The sequence below is a fragment of the Oncorhynchus clarkii genome, chromosome 27, assembly GCF_045791955.1.
Source record: "Oncorhynchus clarkii lewisi isolate Uvic-CL-2024 chromosome 27, UVic_Ocla_1.0, whole genome shotgun sequence".
NCBI lineage: Eukaryota > Metazoa > Chordata > Actinopteri > Salmoniformes > Salmonidae > Oncorhynchus > Oncorhynchus clarkii.
This window is the reverse complement of record NC_092173.1, coordinates 36,324,875-36,347,431: the sequence shown is the minus strand read 5'-3', so window position 1 is coordinate 36,347,431 and position 22,557 is coordinate 36,324,875. Positions and strand designations below refer to the sequence as shown.

Sequence of the window (22,557 nt, the reverse complement as noted above, 5' to 3'; positions counted from 1 at the left end):
ACGTGTCACCCTCTCCCCTGGCCAATTCAGTGTTCCTGATGTGGTTCAGCAACTCAACTCTCTCTGGTCGCTTCTAGAAGCACAGCTATGGTGCAACACAAAGGTGTGTGCGTGCAGAGACAAAATGTGCTCTTCGTCTTTTTTCTCTCCTCCTTTGGCTGACTGCATATTGCAGAGGTCCAGACAATATGCAGCCTAACTACACTCTTCTCATCAGGGTTGCAGTAAAATGGTAGGTTGTCACTGATAGACTTGAAAAGCCAAGAGAAGAAATGAGAGAACAGGGGAGAGATGTGTGTGTATGTACCTGTGGCTGTCCATGCTCCAAGGCTGGAGGTGACCACATACAGTGGGGCAAAAAAGTACAGTGCCTTGCGAAAGTATTTGGCCCCCTTGAACTTTGCGACCTTTTGCCACATTTCAGGCTTCAAACATAAATATATAAAACTGTATTTTTTTGTGAAGAATCAACAACAAGTGGGACACAATCATGAAGTGGAACGACATTTATTGGATATTTCAAACTTTTTTAACAATTCAAAAACTGAAAAATTGGGCGTGCAAAATTATTCAGCCCCTTTACTTTCAGTGCAGCAAACTCTCTCCAGAAGTTCAGTGAGGATCTCTGAATGATCCAATGTTGACCTAAATGACTAATGATGATAAATACAATCCACCTGTGTGTAATCAAGTCTCCGTATAAATGCACCTGCACTGTGATAGTCTCAGAGGTCCGTTAAAAGCGCAGAGAGCATCATGAAGAACAAGGAACACACCAGGCAGGTCCGAGATACTGTTGTGAAGAAGCTTAAAGCCGGATTTGGATACAAAAAGGTTTCCCAAGCTTTAAACATCCCAAGGAGCACTGTGCAAGCGATAATATTGAAATGGAAGGAGTATCAGACCACTGCAAATCTACCCAGACCTGGCCGTCCCTCTAAACTTTCAGCTCATACAAGGAGAAGAATGAACAGAGATGCAGCCAAGAGGCCCATGATCACTCTGGATGAACTGCAGAGATCTACAGCTGAGGTGGGAGACTCTGTCCATAGGACAACAATCAGTCGTATATTGCACAAATCTGGCCTTTATGGAAGAGTGGCAAGAAGAAAGCCATTTCTTAAAGATATCCATAAAAAGTGTTGTTTAAAGTTTGCCACAAGCCACCTGGGAGACACACCAAACATGTGGAAGAAGGTGCTCTTGTCAGATGAAACCAAAATTGAACTTTTTGGCAACAATGCAAAACGTTATGTTTGGCGTAAAAGCAACACAGCTCATCACCCTGAACACACCATCCCCACTGTCAAACATGGTGGTGGCAGCATCATGGTTTGGGCCTGCTTTTCTTCAGCAGGGACAGGGACGATGGTTAAAATTGATGGGAAGATGGATGGAGCCAAATACAGGACCATTCTGGAAGAAAACCTGATGGAGTCTGGAAAAGACCTGAGACTGGGACGGAGATTTGTCTTCCAACAAGACAATGATCCAAAACATAAACCAAAATCTACAATGGAATGGTTCAAAAATAAACATATCCAGGTGTTAGAATGGCCAAGTCAAAGTCCAGACCTGAATCCAATCGAGAATCTGTGGAAAGAACTGAAAACTGCTGTTCACAAATGCTCTCCATCCAACCTCACTGAGCTCGAGCTGTTTCGCAAGGAGGAATGGGAAAAAATTTCAGTCTCTCGATGTGCAAAACTGATAGAGACATACCCCAAGCGACTTACAGCTGTAATCGCAGCAAAAGGTGGCGCTACAAAGTATTAACTTAAGGGGGCTGAATAATTTTGCACGCCCAATTTTTCAGTTTTTGATTTGTTAAAAAAGTTTGAAATATCCAATAAATGTTCCACTTCATGATTGTGTCCCACTTGTTGTTGATTCTTCACAAAAAAATACAGTTTTATATCTTTATGTTTGAAGCCTGAAATGTGGCAAAAGGTCGCAAAGTTCAAGGGGGCCGAATACTTTCGCAAGGCACTGTATTTAGTCAGCCACCAATTGTGCAAGTTCTCCCACTTAAAAAGATGAGAGAGGCCTGTAATTTTCATCATAGGTACACTTCAACTCGGTCCTGGAGTGGCCTAGCCGGTCTCCAGATCTCAACCCCATAGAAAATCTTTGGAGGGAGTTGAAAGTCCGTGTTGCCCAGCAACAGCCCCAAAACATCACTGCTCTAGAGGAGATCTGCATGGAGGAATGGGCCAAGATACCAGCAACAGTGTGTGAAAACCATGTGAAGACTTACAGAAAACAATTGACCTCTGTCATTGCCAACAAAGGGTATATAACAAAGTATTGAGATAAACTTTTGTTATTGACCAAATACTTATTTTCCATCATAATTTGCAAATAAATTCATTAAAAATCCTACAATGTGATTTTCTGGATTTTTTTTCTCATTTTGTCTGTCATAGTTGAAGTGTACCTATGATGAAAATTACAGGCCTCTCTCATATTTTGAAGTGGGAGAACTTGCACAATTGGTGGCTGACTAAATACTTTTTTGCCCCACTGTATCCTTTAGCCTACCTGACTTCGGTGTGCGTTTGCTGTTCTAGTGCTGGCGTGCTACAGTGTTTGCTGGTGTGTCTGGTTTTCTCTGGTTCTGGACCAGTCCTGGTACTGGTCTCCCATGTCTAAGTCAGGGCCTGATCCTAATGTAGAGTTAACCACTGGAAGACACGGTCCTGGTCTGGTACTGTACTGACAAGACACGGTCCTGGTACTGTACTGACTAGACACGGTCCTGGTACTGTACTGACTAGACACAGTCCTGGTCTGGTACTGACTAGACACGGTCCTGGTCTGGTACTGTACTGACTAGACACGGTCCTGGTCTGGTACTCTACTGACAAGACACGGTCCTGGTCTGGTACTGTACTGACAAGACACGGTCCTGGTACTGTACTGACTAGACACGGTCATGGTACTGTACTGACAAGACACGGTCCTGGTCTGGTACTCTACTGACAAGACACGGTCCTGGTCTGGTACTGACTAGACACGGTCCTGGTACTGTACTGACTAGACACGGTCCTGGTCTGGTACTGTACTGACAAGACACGGTCCTGGTCTGGTACTGTACTGACAAGACACGGTCCTGGTACTGTACTGACTAAACACGGTCCTGGTCTGGTACTGTACTGACAAGACACGGTCCTGGTCTGGTACTGTACTGACAAGACACGGTCCTGGTACTGTACTGACAAGACACGGTCCTGGTCTGGTACTGTACTGACAAGACACGGTCCTGGTCTGGTACTGTACGACAAGACACGGTCCTGGTACTGTACTGACAAGACACGGTCCTGGTCTGGTACTGTACTGACAAGACACGGTCCTGGTCTGGTACTGTACTGACAAGACACGGTCCTGGTACTGTACTGACAAGACATGGTCCTGGTCTGGTACTGTACTGACAAGACACGGTCCTGGTCTGGTACTGTACTGACAAGACACGGTCCTGGTCTGGTGCTGTACTGACAAGACACGGCCCTGGTACTGTACTGACAAGACACGGTCCTGGTCTGGTACTGTACTGACAAGACACGGTCCTGGTACTGTACTGACAAGACACTGTCCTGGTACTGTACTGACAAGACACGGCCCTGGTCTGGTACTGTACTGACAAGACACGGTCCTGGTCTGGTACTGTACTGACAAGACACGGTCCTGGTCTGGTACTGTACTGACAAGACACGGTCCTGGTACTGTACTGACTAGACACGGTCCTGGTCTGGTACTGTACTGACAAGACATGGTCCTGGTACTGTACTGACTAGACACGGTCTTGGTCTGGTACTGTACTGACAAGACACGGTCCTGGTCTGGTACTGTACTGACAAGACACGGTCCTGGTACTGTACTGACTAGACACGGTCCTGGTCTGGTACTGTACTGACAAGACACGGTCCTGGTCTGGTACTGTATTGACAAGACACGGTCCTGGTCTGGTGCTGTACTGACAAGACACGGTCCTGGTACTGTACCGACTAGACACGGTCCTGGTCTGGTACTGTACTGACAAAACACGGTCCTGGTCTGGTACTGTACGACAAGACACGGTCCTGGTACTGTACTGACAAGACACGGTCCTGGTCTGGTACTGTACTGACAAGACACGGTCCTGGTCTGGTACTGTACTGACTAGACACAGTCCTGGTCTGGTACTGACTAGACACGGTCCTGGTCTGGTACTGTCCTGACAAGACACGGTCCTGGTCTGGTACTGTACTGACAAGACACGGTCCTGGTCTGGTACTGTACTGACTAGACACGGTCCTGGTCTGGTACTCTACTGACAAGACACGGTCCTGGTCTGGTACTGTACTGACAAGACACGGTCCTGGTACTGTACTGACTAGACACGGTCCTGGTACTGTACTGACAAGACACGGTCCTGGTCTGGTACTCTACTGACAAGACACGGTCCTGGTACTGTACTGACTAGACACGGTCCTGGTACTGTACTGACTAGACACAGTCCTGGTCTGGTACTGACTAGACACGGTCCTGGTACTGTACTGACTAGACACGGTCCTGGTCTGGTACTGTACTGACAAGACATGGTCCTGGTACTGTACTGACTAGACACGGTCCTGGTCTGGTACTGTACTGACAAGACACGGTCCTGGTCTTGTACTGTACTGACAAGACACGGTCCTGGTACTGTACTGACTAGACACGGTCCTGGTCTGGTACTGTACTGACAAGACACGGTCCTGGTCTGGTACTGTACTGACAAGACACGGTCCTGGTACTGTACGACAAGACACGGTCCTGGTACTGTACTGACAAGACACGGTCCTGGTCTGGTACTGTACTGACAAGACACGGTCCTGGTCTGGTACTGTACTGACAAGACACGGTCCTGGTACTGTACTGACAAGACATGGTCCTGGTCTGGTACTGTACTGACAAGACACGGTCCTGGTCTGGTACTGTACTGACAAGACACGGCCCTGGTCTGGTGCTGTACTGACAAGACACTGTCCTGGTACTGTACTGACAAGACACGGCCCTGGTACTTTACTGACAAGACATGGTCCTGGTCTGGTACTGTACTGACAAGACCAGACCAGGGCCGTGACAAGACATGGTCCTGGTCTGGTACTGTACTGACAAGACACGGTCCTGGTCTGGTACTGTACTGACAAGACACGGTCCTGGTCTGGTGCTGTACTGACAAGACACGGCCCTGGTACTGTACTGACAAGACACGGTCCTGGTCTGGTACTGTACTGACAAGACACGGTCCTGGTACTGTACTGACAAGACACTGTCCTGGTACTGTACTGACAAGACACGGCCCTGGTCTGGTACTGTACTGACAAGACACGGTCCTGGTCTGGTACTGTACTGACAAGACACGGTCTGGTACTGTACTGACAAGACACGGTCCTGGTCTGGTGCTGTACTGACAAGACACGGCCCTGGTACTGTACTGACAAGACACGGTCCTGGTCTGGTACTGTACTGACAAGACACGGTCCTGGTACTGTACTGACAAGACACTGTCCTGGTACTGTACTGACAAGACACGGCCCTGGTCTGGTACTGTACTGACAAGACACGGTCCTGGTCTGGTACTGTACTGACAAGACACGGTCCTGGTCTGGTACTGTACTGACAAGACATGGTCCTGGTCTGGTACTGACAAGACACGGTCCTGGTACTGTACTGACTAGACACGGTCCTGGTCTGGTACTGTACTGACAAGACATGGTCCTGGTACTGTACTGACTAGACACGGTCCTGGTCTGGTACTGTACTGACAAGACACGGTCCTGGTCTGGTACTGTACTGACAAGACACGGTCCTGGTCTGGTGCTGTACTGACAAGACACGGTCCTGGTACTGTACTGACAAGACACGGCCCTGGTACTTTACTGACAAGACATGGTCCTGGTCTGGTACTGTACTGACAAGACCAGACCAGGGCCGTGACAAGACATGGTCCTGGTCTGGTACTGTACTGACAAGACACGGTCCTGGTCTGGTACTGTACTGACAAGACACGGTCCTGGTCTGGTGCTGTACTGACAAGACACGGCCCTGGTACTGTACTGACAAGACACGGTCCTGGTCTGGTACTGTACTGACAAGACACGGTCCTGGTACTCTACTGACAAGACACTGTCCTGGTACTGTACTGACAAGACACGGCCCTGGTCTGGTACTGTACTGACAAGACACGGTCCTGGTCTGGTACTGTACTGACAAGACACGGTCTGGTACTGTACTGACAAGACACGGCCCTGGTCTGGTACTGTACTGACAAGACACGGTCCTGGTCTGGTACTGTACTGACAAGACACGGTCCTGGTACTGTACTGACAAGACACTGTCCTGGTACTGTACTGACAAGACACGGCCCTGGTCTGGTACTGTACTGACAAGACACGGTCCTGGTCTGGTACTGTACTGACAAGACACGGTCCTGGTCTGGTACTGTACTGACAAGACACGGTCCTGGTACTGTACTGACAAGACACGGTCCTGGTATTGTACTGACTAGACACGGTCCTGGTCTGGTACTGTACTGACAAGACATGGTCCTGGTACTGTACTGACTAGACACGGTCCTGGTCTGGTACTGTACTGACAAGACACGGTCCTGGTCTTGTACTGTACTGACAAGACACGGTCCTGGTACTGTACTGACTAGACACGGTCCTGGTCTGGTACTGTACTGACAAGACACGGTCCTGGTCTGGTACTGTACTGACAAGACACGGTCCTGGTACTGTACTGACAAGACACGGTCCTGGTCTGGTACTGTACTGACAAGACACGGTCCTGGTCTGGTACTGTACGACAAGACACGGTCCTGGTACTGTACTGACAAGACACGGTCCTGGTCTGGTACTGTACTGACAAGACACGGTCCTGGTCTGGTACTGTACTGACAAGACACGGTCCTGGTACTGTACTGACAAGACATGGTCCTGGTCTGGTACTGTACTGACAAGACACGGTCCTGGTCTGGTGCTGTACTGACAAGACACGGTACTGGTGCTGTACTGACAAGACACGGCCCTGGTACTGTACTGACAAGACACGGTCCTGGTCTGGTACTGACAAGACACGGTCCTGGTACTGTACTGACAAGACACTGTCCTGGTACTGTACTGACAAGACACGGCCCTGGTCTGGTACTGTACTGACAAGACACGGTCCTGGTCTGGTACTGTACTGACAAGACACGGTCCTGGTCTGGTACTGTACTGACAAGACATGGTCCTGGTCTGGTACTGTACTGACAAGACAAGACATGGTCCTGGTCTGGTACGGTCCTGGTACTGACTAGACACGGTCCTGGTCTGGTACTGTACTGACAAGACATGGTCCTGGTACTGTACTGACTAGACACGGTCCTGGTCTGGTACTGTACTGACAAGAAACGGTCCTGGTCTGGTACTGTACTGACTAGACACGGTCCTGGTACTGTACTGACTAGACACGGTCCTGGTCTGGTACTGTACTGACAAGACACGGTCCTGGTCTGGTGCTGTACTGACAAGACACGGTCCTGGTACTGTACCGACTAGACACGGTCCTGGTCTGGTACTGTACTGACAAGACACGGTCCTGGTCTGGTACTGTACGACAAGACACGGTCCTGGTACTGTACTGACAAGACACGGTCCTGGTACTGTACTGACAAGACACGGTCCTGGTCTGGTACTGTACTGACAAGACACGGTCCTGGTCTGGTGCTGTACTGACAAGACACGGTCCTGGTACTGTACTGACTAGACACGGTCCTGGTCTGGTACTGTACTGACAAGACACGGTCCTGGTCTGGTACTGTACTGACAAGACACGGTCCTGGTACTGTACTGACAAGACATGGTCCTGGTCTGGTACTGTACTGACAAGACACGGTCCTGGTCTGGTACTGTACTGACAAGACACGGTCCTGGTCTGGTACTGTACTGACAAGACACGGTCCTGGTCTGGTGCTGTACTGACAAGACACGGTCCTGGTACTGTACTGACAAGACACGGCCCTGGTACTTTACTGACAAGACATGGTCCTTGTCCTGTACTGTACTGACAAGACACGGCCCTGGTACTGTACTGACAAGACACTGTCCTGGTACTGTACTGACCAGACATGGTCCTGGTCTGGTACTGTACTGACAAGACATGGTCCTGGTCTGGTACTGTACTGACAAGACACGGTCCTGGTACTGTACTGACAAGACACGGTCCTGGTCTGGTACTGTACTGATAAGACATGGTCCTGGTCTGGTACTGTACTGACAAGACACTGTCCTGGTACTGTACTGACAAGACACGGTCCTGGTCTGGTACTGTACTGACAAGACACGGTCCTGGTCTGGTACTGTACTGACAAGACACGGCCCTGGTACTGTACTGACAAGACACGGTCCTGGTCTGGTACTGTACTGACAAGACACGGTCCTGGTACTGTACTGACAAGACACGGTCCTGGTACTGTACTGACAAAACACGGTCCTGGTCTGGTACTGTACTGACTAGACACGGTCCTGGTACTGTACTGACAAGACACGGTCCTGGTCTGGTACTGTACTGACAAGACACGGTCCTGGTACTGTACTGACAAGACACGGTCCTGGTCTGGTACTGTACTGACAAGACACGGTCCTGGTACTGTACTGACAAGACACTGTCCTGGTACTGTACTGACAAGACACGGTCCTGGTCTGGTACTGTACTGACTAGACACGGTCCTGGTCTGGTACTGTACTGACAAGACACGGTCCTGGTCTGGTACTGTGTACTGACAAGACACGGTCCTGGTACTGTACTGACAAGACACGGTCCTGGTCTGGTACTGTACTGATAAGACATGGTCCTGGTCTGGTACTGTACTGACAAGACACTGTCCTGGTACTGTACTGACAAGACACGGTCCTGGTCTGGTACTGTACTGACAAGACACGGTCCTGGTCTGGTACTGTACTGACAAGACACGGCCCTGGTACTGTACTGACAAGACACGGTCCTGGTCTGGTACTGTACTGACAAGACACGGTCCTGGTACTGTACTGACAAGACACGGTCCTGGTACTGTACTGACAAAACACGGTCCTGGTCTGGTACTGTACTGACTAGACACGGTCCTGGTACTGTACTGACAAGACACGGTCCTGGTCTGGTACTGTACTGACAAGACACGGTCCTGGTACTGTACTGACAAGACACGGTCCTGGTCTGGTACTGTACTGACAAGACACGGTCCTGGTACTGTACTGACAAGACACTGTCCTGGTACTGTACTGACAAGACACGGTCCTGGTCTGGTACTGTACTGACTAGACACGGTCCTGGTCTGGTACTGTACTGACACACGGTCCTGGTCTGGTGCTGTACTGACAAGACACGGCCCTGGTACTGTACTGACAAGACACGGTCCTGGTCTGGTACTGTACTGACAAGACACGGTCCTGGTACTGTACTGACAAGACACGGTCCTGGTACTGTACTGACAAAACACGGTCCTGGTACTGTACTGACAAGACACGGCCCTGGTACTGTACTGACAAGACACGGTCCTGGTACTGTACTGACAAGACACGGCCCTGGTCTGGTCCTGACAAGACACGGTCCTGGTCTGGTACTGTACTGACAAGACACGGCCCTGGTACTGTACTGACAAGACACAGTCCTGGTACTGTACTGACAAGACACGGTCCTGGTACTGTACTGACAAGACACGGCTCTGGTCTGGTCCTGACAAGACACGGTCCTGGTCTGGTACTGTACTGACAAGACACGGTCCTGGTCTGGTACTGTACTGACTAGACACGGTCCTGGTACTGTACTGACATGACACGGTCCTGGTCTGGTACTGTACTGACTAGACACGGTCCTGGTACTGTACTGACAAGACACGGTCCTGGTCTGGTACTGTACTGACAAGACACGGTCCTGGTCTGGTCCTGACAAGACGTGGCGGTCCTGGTCTGGGGCAGTACTGAGAAGACACGGTCCTGGTACTGTACTGACAAGACACTGTCCTGGTACTGTACTGACAAGACACGGTCCTGGTCTGGTACTGTACTGACTAGACACGGTCCTGGTCTGGTACTGTACTGACAAGACACGGTCCTGGTCTGGTACTGTACTGACAAGACACGGCCCTGGTACTGTACTGACAAGACACGGTCCTGGTCTGGTACTGTACTGACAAGACACGGTCCTGGTACTGTACTGACAAGACACGGTCCTGGTCTGGTACTGTACTGACAAGACACGGTCCTGGTACTGTACTGACAAGACACTGTCCTGGTACTGTACTGACAAGACACGGTCCTGGTCTGGTACTGTACTGACTAGACACGGTCCTGGTCTGGTACTGTACTGACAAGACACGGTCCTGGTCTGGTACTGTACTGACAAGACACGGCCCTGGTACTGTACTGACAAGACACGGTCCTGGTCTGGTACTGTACTGACAAGACACGGTCCTGGTACTGTACTGACAAGACACGGTCCTGGTACTGTACTGACAAAACACGGTCCTGGTACTGTACTGACAAGACACGGCCCTGGTACTGTACTGACAAGACACGGTCCTGGTACTGTACTGACAAGACACGGCCCTGGTCTGGTCCTGACAAGACACGGTCCTGGTCTGGTACTGTACTGACAAGACACGGCCCTGGTACTGTACTGACAAGACACGGTCCTGGTACTGTACTGACAAGACACGGTCCTGGTACTGTACTGACAAGACACGGCTCTGGTCTGGTCCTGACAAGACACGGTCCTGGTCTGGTACTGTACTGACAAGACACGGTCCTGGTCTGGTACTGTACTGACTAGACACGGTCCTGGTACTGTACTGACAAGACACGGTCCTGGTCTGGTACTGTACTGACTAGACACGGTCCTGGTACTGTACTGACAAGACACGGTCCTGGTCTGGTACTGTACTGACAAGACACGGTCCTGGTCTGGTCCTGACAAGACGTGGCGGTCCTGGTCTGGGGCAGTACTGAGAAGACGCCGTCCTTGTCTGGTACGGAGAAGATCGAACCAAAGACAAGCGAGACATGACCACATTTGTTGTTTAGTCAACCAATCAGCAGGAGAGGGCAGACTAGACCCGCCTCTGCCTGTGGGACGGCCTGTCACCACCATCCACCTAACCTCTCCATTGGTTAAGGTCAAATTTCACAGGTTAGGCCTATAGCATTGCATTAAATGGCCCTTGAGGGAGGGAGGGATGGGGAGATGAAGAGAAGGTGTTTCATTTTGGGAGCAGGGTCATGCCACCAGACACTAGTAATCTGACCTGTCAGCACTCCCTCTCACTCCTCTTCTCTCTCTCTCCTTGCTTCCTTTCTCTCCTCTTCTCTCTCTCTCTCTCCTCTCTTCCTCTCTCTCTCTCCTCTCTTCCTCTCTCTCTCTCTCCTTGCTCCCTCTCTCTCTCCTCTCTCCTTTCTCTCCTTATATCTCTGTGTGTTTCAAGCCATCCTGAGAGAGAGATTGAGAGTATGAGCAGAGAAAGATTAGATGAGAGGCTGCATGCCTGTGGGATATGGGCGTTTCTCTTCCCCTGCTCTTTTTATCTCTCTTTCTGTGCGTGTGCATGTTTGCGTGCAGGCCGGAGGTGACGGGGTGCGTAGTCTGAGTTATTTTGAGCCTCTACTTTGAGGTGGAAGAAGAGGGGGAGTTGGAAGAACAGAAAGAGGAGGCGGAGGGGGAGGAAGAGGAGGCAGACGGGGAGGAAGAGGCGGTTTAGGGGGATTTAGCGGGGGGTGGGGGGGGGGGGGGGGGTGGTAGATAAATAGAAGATCACTGCACCATTAAGAGCTGTTGAATGCCTCTCTCTCTCAGTTGCAGACCCCCCCCCCCCTTTAATGATTTCAGAGGCAGAGAGAGGAGAGGCCACTTTACTGTGTCAGTTTAACCTCTCAGCCCTTTCCTTCAGCACCACCCACTCTGCTCTGACTGTTTTGGTTAGGTGGTGGTGGTGTGTGTGTGTGTGTGTGTGTGTGTGTGTGTGTGTGTGTGTGTGTGTGTGTCAGTGCCTACAGTATGGTATTGTTTTTCTATTACAGCTGTGATGCTGTCATTGGTCATATCTGTGCCATGTGTGTCCCATGGTGGGGAGTTAGAGGGGTCAGCGGTCCCCCAGGATGGAGCTTTCTCCCCAGGCCAGCACTCCCCTAAAACCACGGGCAGTGCTGGAGGTTTGAAGCAATCACATGAGGATAGTGGATACATGTTTGTGGCCTCATTTGCCATCTGTGCGATAGAGAGAAATTGAGAAATGGGAGATGGGAGAGGGAGAGAGAGGGGTTTGAGAGAGAGAGGGGCTTGAGGGAGAGCGGGGCTTGAGGGAGAGCGGGGCTTGAGAGAGGGGAGGACGTCATCAAGGTGCCTTAAAGCTCTAGTTGTCCTGATTGGAACCAGCGCTTTGTTGTTGTTGCTGTTTTATTAATGAGTGTTCTCTGTTGTCAGGAGAGCACTCTCTCTCCAACAGACACTATACAGGACAACAGTAACCTATATCAGACTGACACTATACAGGAGAACAGTAACCTATATCACCCTGACACTATACAGGAGAACAGTAACCTATATCAGACTGACACTATACAGGAGAACATTAACCTATATCACACTATACAGGAGAACAGTAACCTATATCACCCTGACACTATACAGGAGAACAGTAACCTATATCAGACTGACACTATACAGGAGAACAGTAAACTATATCACACTGACACTATACAGGAGAACAGTAACCTATATCAGACTGACACTATACAGGAGAACAGTAACCTATATCACCCTGACACTATACAGGAGAACAGTAACCTATATCACACTGACACTATACAGGAGAACAGTAACCTATATCAGACTATACAGGAGAACAGTAACCTATATCAGACTGACACTATACAGGAGAACAGTAACCTATATCACACTGACACTATACAGGAGAACAGTAACCTATATCACACTATACAGGAGAACAGTAACCTATATCACCCTGACACTATACAGGAGAACAGTAACCTATATCACACTGACACTATACAGGAGAACAGTAACCTATATCACACTATACAGGAGAACAGTAACCTATATCAGACTGACACTATACAGGAGAACAGTAACCTATATCACACTGACACTATACAGGAGAACAGTAACCTATATCACACTATACAGGAGAACAGTAACCTAAATCAGACTGACACTATACAGGAGAACAGTAACCTATATCACACTATACAGGAGAACAGTAACCTATATCACCCTGACACTATACAGGAGAACAGTAACCTATATCACCCTGACACTATACAGGAGAACAGTAACCTATATCACACTGACACTATACAGGAGAACAGTAACCTATATCAGACTGACACTATACAGGAGAACAGTAACCTATATCACACTGACACTATACAGGAGAACAGTAACCTATATCACACTATACAGGAGAACAGTAACCTATATCACCCTGACACTATACAGGAGAACAGTAACCTATATCACACTGACACTATACAGGAGAACAGTAACCTATATCACACTATACAGGAGAACAGTAACCTATATCAGACTGACACTATACAGGAGAACAGTAACCTATATCACACTGACACTATACAGGAGAACAGTAACCTATATCACACTATACAGGAGAACAGTAACCTAAATCAGACTGACACTATACAGGAGAACAGTAACCTATATCACACTATACAGGAGAACAGTAACCTATATCACCCTGACACTATACAGGAGAACAGTAACCTATATCACCCTGACACTATACAGGAGAACAGTAACCTATATCACACTGACACTATACAGGAGAACAGTAACCTATATCAGACTGACACTATACAGGAGAACAGTAACCTATATCACACTGACACTATACAGGAGAACAGTAACCTATATCACCCTGACACTATACAGGAGAACAGTAACCTATATCACACTGACACTATACAGGAGAACAGTAACCTATATCAGACTATACAGGAGAACAGTAACCTATATCACACTATACAGGAGAACAGTAACCTATATCACACTGACACTATACAGGAGAACAGTAACCTATATCAGACTATACAGGAGAACAGTAACCTATATCACACTATACAGGAGAACAGTAACCTATATCACACTGACACTATACAGGAGAACGGTTACCTATATCACCCTGACACTATACAGGAGAACAGTAACCTATATCAGACTGACACTATACAGGAGAACAGTAACCTATATCAGACTATACAGGAGAACAGTAACCTATATCACCCTGACACTATACAGGAGAACAGTAACCTATATCAGACTGACACTATACAGGAGAACAGTAACCTATATCACACTGACACTATACAGGAGAACAGTAACCTATATCACACTATACAGGAGAACAGTAACCTATATCAGACTGACACTATACAGGAGAACAGTAACCTATATCACACTGACACTATACAGGAGAACAGTAACCTATATCACACTATACAGGAGAACAGTAACCTATATCAGACTGACACTATACAGGAGAACAGTAACCTATATCACACTATACAGGAGAACAGTAACCTATATCACCCTGACACTATACAGGAGAACAGTAACCTATATCACACTGACACTATACAGGAGAACAGTAACCTATATCAGACTGACACTATACAGGAGAACAGTAACCTATATCACACTGACACTATACAGGAGAACAGTAACCTATATCACCCTGACACTATACAGGAGAACAGTAACCTATATCACACTGACACTATACAGGAGAACAGTAACCTATATCACACTATACAGGAGAACAGTAACCTATATCACACTGACACTATACAGGAGAACAGTAACCTATATCAGACTATACAGGAGAACAGTAACCTATATCACACTGACACTATACAGGAGAACAGTAACCTATATCACACTGACACTATACAGGAGAACAGTAACCTATATCACACTATACAGGAGAACAGTAACCTATATCACACTGACATTATACAGGAGAACAGTAACCTATATCACACTATACAGGAGAACAGTAACCTATATCACACTGACACTATACAGGAGAACAGTAACCTATATCACCCTGACACTATACAGGAGAACAGTAACCTATATCACCCTGACACTATACAGGAGAACAGTAACCTATATCACACTGACACTATACAGGAGAACGGTTACCTATATTTTACCTTTATTTAACTAGGCAAGTCAGTTAAGAACAAATTCTTATTTTCAATGACGGCCTAGTGGGTTAACTGCCTGTTCAGGGGCAGAACGACAGATTTGTACCTTGTCAGCTCGGGGATTTGAACTTGCAACCTTTCGGTTACTAGTCCAACGCTCTAACCGCTAGGCTACCCTGCCGCCCCATATCACCCTGACACTATACAGGAGAACAGTAACCTATATCAGACTGACACTATACAGGAGAACAGTAATCTATATCACACTATACAGCAGAACAATAATCTAATTTGTCTGCACTCTCTCCTCTCGTCTCTCTCTGTTGTTGTTGATCTATACAGGCTCTGCAGAAGCTGGCCAGTCAGTACCTGAGGAGGGATTGGCCAGGCATCAAACCAGAGGACCAAGGCACAGACTACAGGTGAGTAGAGGACAGGCCCCTGCTATCAGCTTCGACCACAACATGACACTGATCTTGATTGGCTAGCAGTCTTCATCTTGCGTAAACTGTGTATAGGAATGTGTATGCTGTGTGGCGGTCCTATCTGAAGGGGACAGTACAGGTGACTCAGTCTCGCATCAACGTGTGTGACAACTACAAGAATGAGATCTCAGATCCTGCTAAAACTGTACGGCTATACAAGGAACAGCAGCTCAACAAGGTGTGTGTGTGTGTCCTAATCTAATATACTATTTCTATGTGTAACCGCTGTCCCTCTGTGTGTAGACTAAATCAATCCAATGTATTTATAAAGCCCTTCGTACATCAGCTGATGTCACAAAGTGCTGTACAGAAACCCAGCCTAAAACCTCAAACAGCAAGCAATGCAGGTGTAGAAACTATAATGTGTGTGTGTGACTGCTGTCTCTCTGTGCTGTGTGTAGACTATAATGTGTGTGTGTGTGTGACTGCTGTCTCTCTGTGCTGTGTGTAGAGTATAGAACAGTTGAATCGTATCCAGGTGGAGCTGCAGGACTCTGTGAAGGACCTGGCCAAAGCCAAGAAGAAATACTACGACTCAGAACAGGTGGCTCAGGCCGTTCGAGAGAAGGCTGACATCGAGGCCAAGTAGGTGGACAAACCTACCTCTCAACCCTAACCCAACCACACCCTAACCCAACCACACTCAGACCTACCTCTCAACCCTAACCCAACCACACCCTAACCCAACCACACTCAGACCTACCTCTCAACCCTAACCCAACCACACTCAGACCTACCTCTCAACCCTAACCTAACCACAATCTAACCCAAACACACCCTAACCCATCCACACTCAGACCTACCTCTCAACCCTAACCCAACCACACCCTAACCCAACCACACTCAGACCTACCTCTCAACCCTAACCTAACCACAATCTAACCCAAACACACCCTAACCCAACCACACTCAGACCTACCTCTCAACCCTAACCCAACCACACCCTAACCACACTCAGACATACCTCTCAACCCTAACCCAACCACTCTCAACCCTAACCCAACCACACTCAGACCTACCACTCAGACCTTCCTCTCAACCTTAACCCAACCACACCCTAACCCAACCACAATCTAACCCAAACACAATCAGACCTACCTCTCAACCCTAACCCAACCACTCTCAACCCTAACCCAACCACACTCAGACCTACCACTCAGACCTTCCTCCCAACCCTAATCCAACCACACCCTAACCCAACCACAATCTAACCCAAACACAATCAGACCTACCTCTCAACCCTAACCCAACCACACCGTAACCCAACCACACTCAGACCTTCCTCTCAGACCTACCTCTCAACCCTAACCCAACCACACTCAGACCTACCTCTCAACCCTAACCCAACCACACTCAGACCTACCTCTCAACCCTAACCCAACCACACCCTAACCCAACCACACTCAGACCTACCTCTCAACCGTAACCCAACCACAATCTAACCCAAACACAATCAGACCTACCTCTCAACCCTAACCCAACCACTCTCAACCCTAACCCAACCACACTCAACCCTAACCCAACCACACTCAGACCTACCACTCAGACTTTCCTCTCAACCGTAACCCAACCACAACCCAGACCTACCTCTCAACCCTAACTCAACCACTCTCAGACCTACCTCTCAACCCTAACCCAACCACACTCAGACCTACCTCTCAGACCTACCTCTCAACCCTAACCCAACCACACTCAGACCTACCTCTCAACCGTAACCCAACCACAACCCAGACCTACCTCTCAACCCTAACTCAACCACTCTTAGACCTACCTCTCAACCCTAACCCAACCACACTCAGACCTACCTCTCAGACCTACCTCTCAACCCTAACCCAACCACTCTCAACCCTAACCCAACCACACTCAGACCTACCACTCAGACCTTCCTCTCAACCGTAACCCAACCACAACCCAGACCTACCTCTCAACCCTAACTCAACCACTCTCAGACCTACCTCTCAACCCTAACCCAACCACACTCAGACCTACCTCTCAACCCTAACCCAACCACACTCAGACCTACCTCTCAACCGTAACCCAACCACACTCAGACCTACCTCTCAACCCTAACCCAACCACACTCAGACCTACCACTCAGACCTACCTCAACGCTAACCCAACCACACTCAGACCTACCTCAACCCTAACCCAACCACAACCCAGACCTACCTCTCAACCGTAACCCAACCACACTCAGACCTACCTCTCAACCCTAACCCAACCACACTCAGACCTACCTCAACCCTAACCCAACCACAACCCAGACCTACCTCTCAACCGTAACCCAACCACACTCAGACCTACCTCTCAAACCTACCTCTCAACCCTAACCCAACCACACTCAGACCTACCACTCAGACCTTCCTCTCAACCGTAACCCAACCACAACCCAGACCTACCTCTCAACCCTAACTCAACCACTCTCAGACCTACCTCTCAACCCTAACCCAAACACACTCAGACCTACCTCTCAGACCTACCTCTCAACCCTAACCCAACCACACTCAGACCTACCTCTCAACCGTAACCCAACCACACTCAGACCTACCTCTCAACCCTAACCCAACCACACTCAGACCTACCTCTCAACCCTAACCCAACTACACTCAGACCTTCCTCAACGCTAACCCAACCACCTCAACCCTAACCCAACCACAACCCAGACCTACCTCTCAACCGTAACCCAACCACACTCAGACCTACCTCTCAACCCTAACCCAACCACACTCAGACCTACCTCAACCCTAACCCAACCACAACCCAGACCTACCTCTCAACCGTAACCCAACCACACTCAGACCTACCTCTCAACCCTAACCCAACCACACTCAGACCTACCTCTCAAACCTACCTCTCAACCCTAACCCAACCACACCCTAACCCAACCACACTCAGACCTACCTCTCAACCGTAACCCAACCACCGAGACCAGGGGAGGTGTGTGTCTGTGTGTCTGTGTGTAAAGTGTAAAAGATAGATGGAGAGAGAGAGTTGCAGTAGGGTGGCAGTGTTACTCTCCTGGCTGGCTCTGTTCCTTATCACTCACTATAAAGCAGTAGGAACTCACATAGGAACTCTCTGTCTCTCTCTCTCTCTCTGTCTCTCTCTCCTCTGTCTCTCGCTCTGTCTGTCTCGCGCGCTCTCTGTCTCTCGCTCTGTCGCTCTCTGTCTCTCGCTCGCTCGCTCGCTCTGTCTCTCGCTCTGTCGCTCTGTCGCTCGCTCGCTCTGTCTCTCGCTCTGTCGCTCGCTCTCTCTCGCTCTCGCTCGCTCTCTCTCGCTCTGTCTCTCGCTCGCTCTGTCTGTCTCCCGCTCTGTCTGTCTCCCGCTCTGTCTGTCTCCCGCTCTGTCTGTCTCCCGCTCTGTCTGTCTCCCGCTCTTTCTGTCTCCCGCTCTTTCTGTCTCTCGCTCTGTCTGTCTCTCGCTCTGTCTGTCTCTCGCTCTGTCTGTCTCTCGCTCTGTCTGTCTCTCGCTCGCTCTCTCTCACTCGCTCTCGCTCGTTCTGCCTTTAAACAGCTTGGAAAATTCAATAAAATTATGTAATGGCTATAGAAGCTTCCTGATAGGCTAATTGACATCATTTGAGTCAATCGGAGGTGTACCTGTGTATGTATTTCAAGGCCTACCTTCAAACTCAGTGCCTCTTTGTTTGACATCATGGGAAAATAAAAAGAAATCAGCCAAGACCTCAGAGAAATAATTGTAGACCTCCACAAGTCTGGTTCATCCTTGGGAGCAATTTCAAAATGCCTGAAGTTACCACGTTCATCTGTACAAACAATAGTACGCAAGTATAAACACCATGGGACCACGCAGCCGTCACACCACTCAGGAAGGAGACAAGTTCTGTCTCTAAGAGATGAACGGATTTTGGTTTGAAAAGTGCAAATCAATCCCAGAACAACAGCAAAGACCATGTGAAGATGCTGGAGGAAACAGGTACAAAAGTATCTATATCCACAGTAAAACGAGTCCTGTATCGACATAACCTGAAAGGCCACTCAGAAAGGAAGAAGCCACTGCTCCAAAACCGCCATAAAAAAGCCAGACTACGGTTTGCAACTGCACATGGGGACAAAGATCAGACTTTTTGGAGAAATGTCCTCTGGTCTGATGAAACAAAAATAGAACTGTTTGGCCATAATGACCATCGTTATGTTTGGAGGAAGAAGGGGGAGGCTGGCAAGCCGAAGAACACCATCCCAACCTTGAAGAACAGGGCTGGCAGCATCATGTTGTGGGGGTGCTTTGCTGCAGGAGGGACTGGTGCACTTCACAGTATAGATGGCATCATGAGGAGGAAAATTATGTGGATAAATTGAAGCAACATCTCAAGACATCAGTCAGGAAGTTAAAGCTTGGTCGCAAATGGGTCTTCCAAATAGATAATGACCCCAAGAATACTTCCAAGTTGTGGCAAAATGGCTTAAGGACAACAAAGTCAAGGTTTTGGAGTGGCCATCACACAGCCCTGACTTTAATCCGATTTGTGGGCAGAACTGATAAAGCTGGTGCGAGCAAGGAGGCCTACAAACCTGACTCAGTTACACCAGCCAGATCTGTCAGGAGGAATGAGCCAAAATTCACCTTCCCTTTGTGGGAAGCTTGTGGAAGGCTACCTGAAACGTTTGACCCAAGTTAAACAATTTAAAGGCAATGCTACCAAATACTAATTGAGTGTATGTAAACTTCTGACCCACTGGGAATGTGATCAAATAAATAAAAGCTGAAATAAATAATTCTCCCTACTATTAATCTGAGATTTCACATTCTTAAAGTAAAATATAACAAATCTGAGTTGATTTCTAATGCCTGATCAGTCTCGGGTCTAGGTTTGATCTGAGTTGATTGATGTGGTCTGTTGTCTCTCAGGTCAAAGCTGGGTCTGTTTCAGTCCAGGATTAGTTTACAGAAAGCCAACGTTAAGGTAAGCACTCTTCCTCAAACCACATGTTGGTATGCAGAGCAATCTGGCCTGCTGTTTAACACTCTCTCTCTCTCTCTCTCTCTCTCTCTCTCTCTCTCTCTCTCTCTGTCTCTCTCTCTCTCTCTCTCTCTCTCTCTCTCTGTCTCTGTCTTTCTCCGTCTCTCTCTCTCTCTCTCTCTCTCTCTCTCTCTGTCACTGTGTCATTCTCTCTCTCTGTCATTGTCTCTCTCTCTCTGTCATTGTCTCTCTCTCTCTGTCACTCTGTCTCTCTCATTCTGTCGGTCATTATGTCTGTCTCTGTCTAGTTGAAAGCCAAGAGGAGTGACTGTAACTCTAAAGCAACCCATGCCAGGAATGACTACCTGTTAACCTTGGCAGCAGCCAACGCTCACCACGACCGCTACTACCACACAGACCTGCTGCACTGTATACAGGTACCACACACACACACATTAGGCCTTAGTGACTGGTTGGTGAGGAGAATGACAGTGGACCCTCTAGACTGTGAGATAATCACATACACTCCCACACAGACAGACACATGCGTCAGAGATTCAGAATCTTTAGTGTTCAGACATCATAGTGTTGACGCTCATCTTTTAGCATGCTTCACAAACACCTCAGCCACTGCTCGGTGTGTCAGCTTACTGTATCTCAGGTCATGAACTCATCTCACATTAAGACACACACACACACACACACACACACACACACACACACACACACACACACACACACACACACACACTAACTCACATGCTGTGATAGGAAGAAGGGTTCACTAATTACTCTTCTCACTGTCTCATCCCCCCTTCCCCTTCTCCTTCTCTCCTCCTTCCCCTTCTCTCCCCCTTCCCCTCCTCTCCTCCCTCCCCTTCTCTCCTCCTTCCCCTTCTCTCCCCCTTCCCCTCCTCTCCTCCTTCTCTCCCCCTTCCCCTCCTCTCCTCCTTCCCCTTCTCTCCCCCTTCCCCTCCTCTCCTCCTTCCCCTTCTCTCCTTCTCTCCTCCTTCGCCTTCTCTCCTCCTTCCCCTTCTCTCCTCCTTCTCCTTCTCTCCTCCTTCCCATTCTCTCCTCCTTCCCCTTCTCTCCTTCTCTCCTCCTTCCCCTTCTCTCCTCCTTCCCCTCCTCTCCCCCTTCCCCCCGTCTCCTCCTTCCCCTTCTCTCGTCCTCTCCTCCTTCCCCTTCTCTCCTCCTCTCCTCCTTCCCCTTCTCTCCTCCTCTCCTCCTTCCCCTTCTCTCATCCTCTCCTCCTTCTCCTTCTCTCCTCTCTGGCTGTGGTGCTGTCGTGAACCCCAAGATACTGTATGTGACTGTATTGAACCCCAGGATACTGTATGTGACTGTATTGAACCCCAGGATACTGTATGTGACTGTAGTGAACCCCAAGATACTGTATGTGACTGTATTAAACCCCAGGATACTGTATGTGACTGTAGTGAACCCCAGGATACTGTATGTGACTGTAGTGAACCCCAGGATACTGTATGTGACTGTAGTGAACCCCAGGATACTGTATGTGACTGTATTGAACCCCAGGATACTGTATGTGACTGTAGTGAACCCCAAGATACTGTATGTGACTGTATTAAACCCCAGGATACTGTATGTGACTGTAGTGAACCCCAGGATACTGTATGTGACTGTAGTGAACCCCAGGATACTGTATGTGACTGTAGTGAACCCCAGGATACTGTATGTGACTGTAGTGAACCCCAGGATACTGTATGTGACTGTAGTGAACCCCAAGATACTGTATGTGACTGTATTAAACCCCAGGATACTGTATGTGACTGTAGTGAACCCCAGGATACTGTATGTGACTGTAGTGAACCCCAGGATACTGTATGTGACTGTAGTGAACCCCAGGATACTGTATGTGACTATAGTGAACCCCAGGACTCTATATGTGACT

At 48.6% G+C, this 22,557-nt stretch overlaps 1 protein-coding gene across 1 annotated transcript in view; it reads left to right on the top strand.

The window, feature by feature from the left end:
- LOC139385832 (F-BAR and double SH3 domains protein 2-like) overlaps positions 1-22,557 on the top strand; it is a 114,057-nt gene that overhangs the window by 42,190 nt on the left and 49,310 nt on the right. The window contains exons 4-8 of the mRNA XM_071131082.1: positions 15,579-15,658; positions 15,755-15,899; positions 16,173-16,306; positions 20,591-20,645; positions 20,951-21,079. Of these exons, the coding sequence (XP_070987183.1) occupies positions 15,579-15,658; positions 15,755-15,899; positions 16,173-16,306; positions 20,591-20,645; positions 20,951-21,079 (543 nt within the window). The remainder of the gene's footprint in view (positions 1-15,578; positions 15,659-15,754; positions 15,900-16,172; positions 16,307-20,590; positions 20,646-20,950; positions 21,080-22,557) is intronic.